At 37.7% G+C, this 12,288-nt stretch overlaps 1 protein-coding gene across 3 annotated transcripts in view; it reads right to left on the minus strand.

Moving 5' to 3' along the window:
- The window catches only part of KLKB1 (kallikrein B1), a 56,413-nt gene extending 44,343 nt beyond the window's left edge, over positions 1-12,070 (minus strand). For all 3 annotated transcript variants that reach the window (XM_075196712.1, XM_075196703.1, XM_075196720.1), the window contains exons 1-6: positions 11,975-12,070; positions 11,712-11,770; positions 10,768-10,927; positions 9,658-9,764; positions 2,345-2,504; positions 1,604-1,713 (exon numbers count right to left, since the gene is read on the minus strand). In XM_075196712.1, coding sequence (XP_075052813.1) covers positions 1,604-1,713; positions 2,345-2,504; positions 9,658-9,764; positions 10,768-10,927; positions 11,712-11,769 — 595 coding nt within the window. In that variant the 5' untranslated portion in view covers position 11,770; positions 11,975-12,070. The remainder of the gene's footprint in view (positions 1-1,603; positions 1,714-2,344; positions 2,505-9,657; positions 9,765-10,767; positions 10,928-11,711; positions 11,771-11,974) is intronic.
- Between the last annotated feature and the right edge of the window lie 218 nt (positions 12,071-12,288).

Raw genomic sequence — 12,288 nt, forward strand, 5'->3', positions numbered from 1 at the left:
AAGTAAAAATTATTTTGTATATGAAGAAGAATATAATTGGCAGATCAATGGAGTGCCAATGGGTATAATTTTGCACACATCTTTAACATGTTATTATTGGGTAAGTGGGAATATGACCATAGTAGGTATAGCAATGTCTTTTCTCATAATCTCACTGCATAAATATATACATGATATTGTATTCATTTGAAGCTGTTCTTTAGCTGCATTTATTTCTCATCCTAATCACAAACGTTATCATTTACATTTTTTTGGTGAAATAATTTAGACAGAAATATCTTTTCTTGATCTTCAATTCAGAGTCCTCAATCAGGCAAAATTTAAATGAGTACTCATTTCCAATAAATGTATTTGATTACATATTTACATTCAGGAAGTGGATATAAGTAAAAATGGCTGAGAACCAATTCAGCCGCATTAAACACAATTGTACCATTTTAGACAACCACATACAAGCAGACTTCATACTTATGAGATTTTGGAGCTAGGAAGAAAATAACTAGCAAAAGCCAGAACTGAGGTAGAACAGCAGACAGGCATCAAGTCTTAAAATCTAAATCTGCCAGGACGCATTGTAGTATGTTCAGATTTTTCCCCAAGGAAATTGAGTAATTTTTTTGCATACAGTACATGATCAACATACAGGGTCAGAGGTAGAATTTCTACATCTATAATTATCTCATGTGGTTTATACGTTACCTGCTCATGCGGACCACAATATTTGGGCCACATGTCTGGGGTTTTACAAAAATGAATATGAGCATCAGCAGCATATAAAAATTGTTACACAAACATAAGAAAAATGTAAAACAGAAAATTGAAATGCATAAGTGTAGAGCACATGCAGCTGGAAATGAGAAGGAGCAACTTGCTCAATCAAGTGAGAAAAATAGAAAGTTTCTGAGAATGCTCACATAGCACACTAACTTGACATGGTTTTAATGAAGGGTTTGATTGTAATGTCATTTGGAAAGGAATTTAATTCCTGTTTCTTAGATATAAAGATAGGATATCAATAACACATACACACCTCTTGCTGTTCTTAATTAAATATTTGATCTCTGGATAGTTTCTTCTCCTTATTCTACCACCTCCCAAAACTATGTTTGAGAAACCATGTGTGTGGCAGAACCCGAAGTAAGCACCCAGTACTGGAAAGTATCTGTCAACATCACACTTTGTCATCTACATCTATAAATATTTAATGACATCCTATAACATCAAGTGTTATTGCAATTTGTCTGCATTTCTGTGTATATAAAGCTAAAAGTTATTTATCAATTACAATCTGCCAGTACATTTGGCATTTGCTCAATGTTTAAGCAGGGATTTATGGTGTAGTATTCACATAATAAAATCCGTAATTATAAAAAATAAATTATTGTCATGTGTAAGCAACAAGGACAGGAAGCATTTACCAAGGTATTACAGAGCAAGTCATTTGTTATCAATGTGATATTAACATGTCTTTGTCAACCACTTCCTATTCATTAATGAATATATGTCAGCTGAATAGTGTTTCTGAATGCAGCCACCCCCATAGTTACTGCTATTTAAATACATAACAGTATTTACTGCTAGTTACATAAAATGTAATATTTACCTAGAGAAGATTTTCCGCAAGACTTTAATGAGAAGCCAGATATGACATTTGCCAGCAGCCTTATTTTTGTGGGCATTCCTTTACCAGAGTATTTGAAGTAGCACACGTTTCTAGAGAAATAATGTCAAACAATTCATGCTGTATTAGGAAAAATTATAAGAACCAGTCAATTTATTAATTACAAAATTAAAACCAGTGACAAACCGTGACAACCAGCCCCCCCTTCCTATATCACCCCACCCCAACTTAAAAATAAATTTATGAACAAAATTTTAGACATCTCAGATTTTTTAGGTACTCTGGGTCCGATTCATTAAGGATCTTAACTTAAGAAACTTCTTATTTAAGTCTCCTGGACAAAACCATGTTACAATGCAAGGGGTGCAAATTAGTATTCTGTTTTGCACATAAGTTAAATACTGACTGTTTTTTCATGTAGCACACAAATATCAACTTTAGATTTCAGTGTACAAATAAGCTATCAAATATTTGTGTGCTACATGAAAAAACAGTCAGTATTTAACTTATGTGCAAAACAGAATACTAATTTGCACCCCTTGCATTGTAACATGATTTTAAGTTAAGAACCTTAATGAATCAGGCCCTCTGTTCTGATTGTGATTGTTCTTTTTATATCCTATATTTTATCCGTTGCTTAGGCTTGTTTTCAAACATTCAGCTTATTCACTTGCTAGGGACTATTTTCTAATGAATTTATAGGATTTACCAGAGTATACTTACCGGAGTTGTACACTGTGGAAATTCTCTGTAACGTAGGTAAAAAACTGGCAGTGCTCATTGTTGGTGCAGCGCTCCCTGCATTGTTCCACACTTGTAACTTTAGAAATATTGTAGTTTGTTCCCATCATATCAAGTCCAGGATACAGCTTATCCCTGCAGGCTGGAGCAATAGAGGTAAATATATAATTTTATATTTTATGGTTAACACATATTCAAGAATGGGTTTAAGGCATGCAAAGCAAAAAAAAGGAGTAACTTGTGCTCCTGGACAAACCATGTTGCAATGCAAGGGGTGAAAATTACTTTATTCTTTTGCACCAAAAGTCAAATACTGTCTGCTTTTCATGTAACACACAAATACTTTATTTTTACCCTGAAATTTAAAGTTGATCTAGGACATGCCTTACCTCAACAATAAGTCTGTCCCCTCATTTTGAATTTACCTTCTCCTCCAATGCAACATGGTTTTACCAAGGTGCAAATTTACTTATTTTTTTGCTTTGCTTGCCTTAATGATTCAGACCCAGTATGTGCTTCTCTAGAGTGCAGTACAGCCATAATTTAAGCTCTATCTAAGCTGTGGGTGTGATATGCCGACTCTACACGCCACCTGTACTAACACTGCTGCAGTGCTTATTGGGGTTGCACTGACACATTGGAGAAGCAGAATTCTAACACTACTGTGTCAGAACAACAACCCTGACCAATCAGCACCACAATCTCTGCCCCCTGTCTTTTACATACAATAAATAGAAAGCAAAAATGAGTACTTTATGAGTACCACACATTATAGTGACCTCTGTATAAGTTTCCTATTTTAGTTACTCTTTGACCCACGTAGTACTCAAAGTACCCTGCCTCTCACATTTGGTCAGTCACAAACAACCCCTAGTGCTCTTCAACGTTCTAGCATCTAAACCACAACTTCATCTTCTCCGCTACCTGAGTTGACACATCCATTTAGTGCCGCCAGTTGAATATGATCCTTTTCTGCTGAAGGAGATGGTTAATCACAGCATCACAAAACCATTCGTTTTCTGTTTTGTTTTCCAGCAATACCAAGAGGTACATCCGTGTCCAGAGTATATAAAAATAAGCGAGATTTTATCTATTTCTGGTACGCCTAAGCATGAGAGCTGGGGAGTGGTGTATACACGTTTATACTATTTTTAAAAAAATACTGCACTACCTCTGGTACCTTTCATCATTTCCACGCATGCTGCGGTTCCTATCAACTAGAAAGCTAGAGAGCTCTGGATTAACTGTACAAAGAAAATAAGCAAAAGACTCGACTAATTGTTGGTGCACTATGGAGAACTCCATAGTGCTCCAACAATTAGTCCAGTCTTTTGCTTGTTTTCTTTGTACTGTTGTCCACTCTGGCTGGTTGCACCTCAGTCTCCAAAGATAATTATGAAATCTGTAATAAACAGAGATATTATGATGAATACTAAGAGATTATGAGTTGTAGTTCTCACAAATAATACTAATGTGACTATTTATCTCTCAATAAGAAGTTCTGGATTAACACAGATGTGCTGTATTATTGTATACGTCCGGTAAGTATAATTTATATTACCTATATCTTTGGGACAAAATCCTAAAATACTACACAATCAGGCACCCTGTCTCACTTTCTCTTCTCCAGATACCTTTCCGGATATACCATCTGGGGGTAAATGTATCATACCCCGTTTTTTTCAACTCGCCGGGAATCGGCGAGTTGACAACTAAAATTTAAAACGGCGCTGGCTTGTAAAGGCAAGCGCTGCCTTTACAAGCCAGCGCCGCTTTAAATCTTAGCTGTCAACTCGCCGATTCCCGGCGAGTTGAAAAAAACGGGGTATGATACATTTACCCCCTGGTCTTTTTGGGAATTGGCTGCTGCAAATAGCTTTTTCTTTTGAGCCTTAATTATACTGTTGAAGTTTATTTAATAATAATTAGTTATAATTGAATAAAGGTGGTAATCAATATTTTCTGTACACTACTATCGATTGCAATGAGATTAGTACGCAATCAAATAATAATCTTAGCAAATAACAGCATGCAAATAAGTTTAAATCTATTTATTTCAATTAATAAAAATTATATAATATGACAAAAAATCGAATTAATGTTTCCAACATAATAAATACAATTTGATCTCATTCTGTTTGCAATCGCATGAGAACATTTCCGATATTATTTATGTAGTGCTCGGACATTGCGAATGCTAGTTATAACTAATATCACCTTTCCTACACCAAATAGCAACTCTAGAGAGGTCATAAAAGAACACATTTATACAGGTCTAGAGGCAGGAGCCTGAGAAAAGGAGACCTGGCAACATATGCTAAGATGATCTCCACCTCAAGGAACAATGACCAAAGGAATCAGCCAATGAGGCGTTGAGTTCTCGGGAGGTCATGACCCATTGACCTATGAATGTAAACCTTAATACTGTAACTGTGTATCTTTGTGATGTCACTGCTTCTTACAACTGTACAGTGTATAAAAATTTTCACCTCTGGCTTTGGAAACCAGTGTGTTCTGACAGAGGCTTGTGTTAGTGCTAACAGCATAACGTATACATGCAAACTTTGCCTTTTGCGAATAAAACCTATGTGCTTTGAAACCACAGCGATCGCATCTGAGAATCTTTATTGCGAATGATACATACAGACTTAACAAAACTTGCCAACATCTTCGATCTACTTTCTGGGAGTTGCTAGAAGGGATATTAATCTGCTGAGTCCAGGGGGCGCAGGCGAGTGAATAGTGTCATTAATCTATGCCCCTACCTCTCAATGCCACTATTTTTGGCCTATTACAGTGGGGGCAAAACCAGGATGATAAAACTCGCTGTGAATCAGAACACTTCACTACGGAAGTGGGCAGAGGTGGGAGTGCACTGCTCTCCCTGGAGTATCGGAGAACTATTAGAAATTTGGGAGTCTCCCTTACATTCCAGGAGAGTAGGCAGCGATGGCCTTAATATGCTTTGTAATTATTATGTTCATTTATATTAATCTTAATTTAAGTTTGTTTCACAATGCATTATTTTTAATATATAATTACATTTTTATCTTTCTGTAATCTTTTATTGTAAATAACCATTTGAAGTACAACTTTCTCTCTCCCAAATACAATTTATTTAACTGACTCAAGAATAGGTGAGCTTCAACCAGCTACCCTGAGATGGCATAATGCAATTCAGCAATGTAAATTCATAATAAGTGAAATTGTACTTTCATAATAGACCATAAAATGTTGACAGGAAAGAAACTTTTATTCTGCCTACTGGTATCAATAGGGTTATTATATGATCATGCTGTTTATATGACTGATAGTGACAGACAAACTTACAGACAAACTTACATTGGTCATCAGAAACTCATGAATGGTCAGGTGCAATGGTAACTTTTCCAAGTAATGAGTTATCAGTTGTTTAATTATTATTTTGAAAGCGGCTCACAGTATTAATCATTAACGAATGCTAAACATAAAAGTCAATAGATGAGTGGGGTTTAGTTTGAGACAAAACATGCACCAAATGAAATCAATGAATCATCAGTATTTTGCTATCAATGTGCAAATATTTTATAAATAAACATTAGCAAATGTAATGGTTTATTTTACTGAAAGAGAATATGTGAAAATAGATTTAACATTTTAGTAAAGCACTTCTTGCGACAAATCAGTGGGATGGTAGCATCTCCCTGAAAACACATCACCTTGTGGCTGTAGAACCATGTTTGAGGGACAGCAAAATGCAATGCTTTCATTTGGAAAATTTTCATAAGTCAAAATGTGTGGTTCCCACCTTATTGTAACATTTAATAAATGATACAGACATGTAAAAACCAAGATTTATAACATAAGGCATGCTGCTGTCAGGGCCGTAACTAGGGCTGTGCGACAGGGGCGACCGCCCAGGGCGCAACGCTGAAGGGGGGCGCAATTTAGGAATATTTTAGGTTAATATGGTTAAAATTGAGGGCTAGGGGGGCGGCATTTGTCTTTCTCGCCCAGGGCGCTAGAATTCTAAGTTACGGCTCTGGCTGCTGTACCCGTTTTATGGAACAATGATCAGGGCCTGATCAACCACTAGGCTGACCAGGCTGCAGCCTGGGGCGCTGGGTCCCGGGGGGCGCTGCACTGTGGGTATTTTTTTATTTTTTTTAATTTTTTTTTCCATTCATTTTTTTTTCCGGGGTGGGGGAGGGGGGGTCGCCGCTGGGGATCGCCGTGGGGGGGGATCGCCGCGGGGGGGTGGAGGGCACGATGATCAAAAGGTCATTGGTGGTCAGTGGTTAGCAACACACAGCCAATCGCCAGGCTGCCTGTTGCTGTGCAGCAGACAGGAAGCAGGGCGTCTTCACTTCCTATCTGCTGATCTGAGGAGAGGAGCGACCCTGGCACAACTACAGGTAAGTGAACGGGGGAACTGCCCTGCATATCTATAGGGAGGGGGGAACTGCCCTGCATATCTATAGGGAGGGGGGAGAACTGCCCTGCATATCTATAGGGAGGGGGGGGAACTGCCCTGCATATCTATAGGGAGGGAGGGGAACTGCCCTGCATATCTATAGGGAGGGGGAGAACTGCCCTGCATATCTATAGGGAGGGGGAACTGCCCTGCATATCTATAGGAAGGGGGGGGAACTACCCTGCATATCTATAGGGAGGGGGGGAACTACCCTGCATATCTATAGGGAGGGGGGGAACTGCCCTGCATATCTATAGGGAGGGGGGAGAACTGCCCTGCATATCTATAGGGAGGGGGGGAACTGCCCTGCATATCTATAGGGAGGGAGGGGAACTGCCCTGCATATCTATAGGGAGGGGGAGAACTGCCCTGCATATCTATAGGGAGGGGGAACTGCCCTGCATATCTATAGGAAGGGGGGGGAACTACCCTGCATATCTATAGGGAGGGGGGGAACTACCCTGCATATCTATAGGGAGGGGGGGGACTACCCTGCATATCTATAGGGAGGGAGAGGGGGGACTGTCATGCATATGTATAGGGAGGGAGAGGGGGACTGTCATACAAATCTATAGGGTGGGAGGGGGGGCTGCCATGAAAATCTATAGGGAGGTAGAGAGGTTGATATGTATGAAGGAGGGCAGAGGAGGGGGGCTGATATATGTGACTGGGGGAGTTTTGATGTGACGGGGGGGATAGCTAGCTAGCAGAGTGGAGGTAAGGAAAATAGCTGCAAGGGGGATGGATGCAGGGTGGGAGGTAAAGAAAATGGCTGCAGCAGGGGTTAAGGAAAATGGCTGTGCGGGGGGGTTGTGGTTAAGGAAAATGGCTGCAGGGGCTTTTTAAAAAATAGAGCAGCTTTGGGGGGCAGAATCTCATGATTTTGTGGTGGTCACATGGGTGGTCTCAGCAATCACTAGAATACTAAATATTAGTGAGATGGGGCTGGTAGAGGTTTGTATTTGATTGACAACAAATATTCAGATATTGCTTATATATGCCTGTCCAATGGGGTACTTTTAGCTGGCCATAATGGAGTGTTTTGTTTTAACTAAAGGGCCTAATCATTCAGGGTTTGCATTATAATACATTTTTGCATTTTCAAAAAAGGACGCCAACTTTCTAGAAGCCAACGAGAGGATAACAAAGTTGCAAGAGAGAAGAGCAAGGACAGGTAAGAGACAATGGCACAATCTGTCTAAATTTGAATGCTGGAGAATACACCTGAACATTCATATTCAGGAGTGTTCCTATACACCTATATATTCGGAGGAGGGGGAGGGGGGGGGGGGGGCGCTGCGGCCGTATTAGCCTAGGGCGGCCAGAACCCTTAATCAGGCCCTGACAATGATATTATTTTCTTTTTTAAAAACAGAACAGTAATTCAAAAATCTCATGCCAAATAAATAACCCCACCACCACAAACAACAACAGCAACACTTATCTACCATTTATTTAGAGATGGATTTTGCACTAGATATCTGAGCTTCCACAGTCGCAAAAAGAACTGGGTCAAACAGTAACCTCCAGGTAAGCTGGGTTTGGAGTAATGAGGTTTCAGCATTCCTCATTTACCCAAACACCTTATCCAGCTAAAAAATGCACATTTGCACCACATCAAACCACATTGCAATGCATAGGATGCAAATGCAAATTTTACTTTTGCATGCAGGGAATATACTACCAGCCTCTGCTTGCATTTGCATGTAGCAGAGTAAAAAATATGTACACAACTTCAAAACAAACTGTAGTTTATTACAGATTCCCCAAATCCCTTGTTCACCAATTTATTAAATAAAGTTGGACTATGGCAGATCAAGGGAAAAAAAAAGAATATTTTAAGTTAGGAACAAGGGTTTGAGGAGTCTTTTATTCCAAGTTGGGCCCCGATCTTGGTAATTATTCTGGCACATGGCAGGGTTGGATTTAAAAGCTTCTGGTATGGGGGCCAGAATGTTTTTGCACTCCCACATTATCCAGAGAGGCACCAACCTGTCATGACCAGCCTAGGGCTGGTTATCAGTAATGCACCAGAACCCCACGCTCATGATCTTCCTTTTATAGTGCAAACCAATCTAGGCTATCATTGGGTCTATTGGAGGATTTTGGGAGGGGATACGCCACCCTTTTTTTTTTTTTTTATTGGAGACTGTTTTCTCTCATTAAAGGAATAGGACGAAACGGGGTCTCCACCAGATATGAGGTGATGCAGAATTCAAGTCCTTTCGCTGAATGGGAATGCTCCAAAACATAAGACCAGTCCACTTGTTTATCTTATTACTAGAGATGCTTGAATTGTTCAAATTGGTTTGAACTTTGATTGAATTTGACCAGTTCTCATAGACAACTGTTTAAAAATATAATACATTGTGGATCTTTTAGCTCAAACATGAAAACTGAAACAAAAAATTGAACCAAAACAGAAAACTTATAGAACTCTTCATTCCAAGCAAAGTTCCACCACTTCCAATCGAAGAGAATTGCAAAGTCAATCACTTAAAGCAGATGAAAATGCAGATAAAATATTTGTAGGTTCGACCAATGGTGGAAGTGGGGGTGTATACAGTGGTATGTCATACCGCCACCTCTCCTACCGTCTTCATTGTAAAACTATTAAATGCCATTCACTAACATTCCCATTACATATTTCATACCATTACTTCTAAATTTCCATACTGCCACTTCTAAATGTACACTTCGACTTTTGGGTTTGATCATATTCATATACACCACAAAAATATATACCATATACATTTTATTTGAAGTGCATCTCTAAATATATAGAATAAAAGAAAAGCACATATTAGGTTTCTGTATAGGAAATCATAATACAAGTTCTTACTGAGTATTTTCTTGGTGCAGTGCTTTAAGGAATATCCTGAAACTGCTCCTGGAAAGGAAACTTTTAGTAGTGTCAATGTAGCACTGTCCTTTAGAAAGCATGCAAATCTGAAGTATTAAAAAGAAAAAACAATGTTACTTGTACACAGGGACCACAAATATTATTTATATACTGTACAATATACTCTAAATTCACTACAGATTTTCTAGCTAGTACCCGACATCATAATAACTACATTTAATACAAAAAATCTGCCTATTAGTTAGTAAAGCACATTTTAATCTTATTGCATTCATCATCATCATCTATTTATATAGCGCAACTGGTTCCGCAGCACTGTACAGAGAACTCACATCTGTCCCTGTCCCCATTGGAGCTTACAATTTAAATTCCTTAGCACACACACAGACCAAGGTCAATTTAATAGAAGCAAATTAAACTACTAGTATGTTTTTGGAGTGTGGGAGCAAACCAGAGCACCTAGAGGAATCCCATGCAAACATGGGGAGAGCACACTAACACCACACAGATAAGGCCATGGTCAGGAATTGAACTCATGACCCCAGTGATGTGAGGCAGAAGTGCTAACCACTAAGCCACCATTACTACATTCAGTTAATGCAGAAATATATTGCATTGCCTACAAAATATTATTAACAATTTTATTTTTTGTTAGGCTGTGTTTTATTTTAAAACCTTTCTCTATGTAAAATTGTAATGTTTCTCTCCCCAGTTTACCATAGCCTGCTGATAAATCACATTTTACAATAATAAAAAAAAATCACAATCTTTGTAACTGGAGTGAAACCCATTTAGTATATATAGTAATATTATCACAATGAAAACGTAATTGATTGGAATTTGATAGTGTTAGAATGCAAGCAGCAGCAGAAGTGGCGGATGGCATATCACCATATAGAGCCCCACTTCAGCTACTGTATTATTATTATTATTATTATTATTATTATTATTATTATTATTATTATATTATTTGTAAGGTGCCACAGTGCTCTGCAGCACCATACAATAGGGAAAACAGTACATACAAGAAACTGTATAACTATATTTTGTTTTGTTTTGTTTTGTTTTTACTGTATAATATTATTGTACCTTTCATTCTCTTTCGGCCAGCTTGCTGGTAGGTAAGAAAACATCAAGCAACGTGGGCTGAAGGTACAGCTTATTTGACAGTATTCAACATCTGGAGCAAAGACAGAACCATGGTCTCCTCCTTGAAAGTACACATCTTCCTCCAATCCAGGTATACAGTCTTACAAAAGGGAACACATCCAATACTTTTTATTATATATCAGTTCTTTATATTAGAGATAAATGATTTTTCAAACAAAATTATTTATGGCAAACAATATTGACTGATGCATGCAAGGTAACTGTATCTTGGGGAACATGCATAGTCTCAATGGAGGAAAGATACATTTATATGGCATAAAGGACACCAGAAGTTCCCTCCTATGTCTTACTACAATTCTTATGATATTGTAGTTCCTTTTATCAAGAGATGAATGGCACTTATTAGGATTACCTCCTCTCACTAATCCCTCCAGTGCTTAGCTTCAGAGCTATAAAAAGGTTTCATTTTGCCCTATTTGTTAGAATTTGAAGGGCACACAATTTCTACACTTTTGAACACAGCTCATCTATTATGTCACATTACTATTATTATACTTTATGTAGCACCAGCATATTTGCAGCAATATACGTAACAATGGAAAATAGAACATACCATTCTAAAGCTTACAAACCTGATTTCCTTTGTGGAAAAAAAAATAAAATAACTCACTAACAAAGCACTGGCAAAAACTCAATTCAATATATGGTTAATAATAATAATATTTTTTTATTATTATTATTTTTTTTTTTTTAAAAAAAAGGGTTTAGTACATCTCCAACCTCCTGAGGAATGCGTATGTAATTTTACACAATGATGTCTGCTTGATTGGCCGCTTAGCTTGTCTAGCGGTTACATAATGAAAAACATAGGATCATTGTCAGGTAATTCATGTCAATCTGAAGTAAATTGAAATGTTACTTACCTCCACAAACCAAAGTAAAGAACAAGAAGCAACAAACCACTGTATAATACAATTTCATCCTAAAAGGAAAAATATTTCGTAGACTACATAAAACAATATAAACTGATCACAAACATCATCTATCTACATAGTAAAATATTTATCCACTTGTACAAATACATGTTACATTAAGTTTAGTTATTGTTGCCAAACAGTTATGCTGTATAATTATATATTAAGCATTTTCATTATTTATGGTTTTAAAGCAGAAAATGTTATTTTACCTGAATAATTTGTGCTGATTTTTTTTTCCCTGGACTCTGACAGAGTTATCTTTCTGTAGTGTTCAAGCTTTTAATTTTTTTTAAACCAAAAAAGGGGCATGTTTACATTGCATTACAACATAGTGAGGGAGCAATGTTTAACTGTTTATGGTGCAATTCAATGTTTAGTAACAGAACTACTAGCTTTAATGCAGAGGGATTGTCTATTGTGCTATGTAGTTGAAATCAGATCACATATTAGGCAAACCATACTCAAGCTTCATGCCTACAATCATTTTGTAGAGAGCATAAACATTTATCAAATAGCATGCATT

Source organism: Mixophyes fleayi, chromosome 1 (genome assembly GCF_038048845.1).
Source record: "Mixophyes fleayi isolate aMixFle1 chromosome 1, aMixFle1.hap1, whole genome shotgun sequence".
In the NCBI taxonomy this organism is placed as follows: Eukaryota; Metazoa; Chordata; class Amphibia; order Anura; family Limnodynastidae; genus Mixophyes; species Mixophyes fleayi.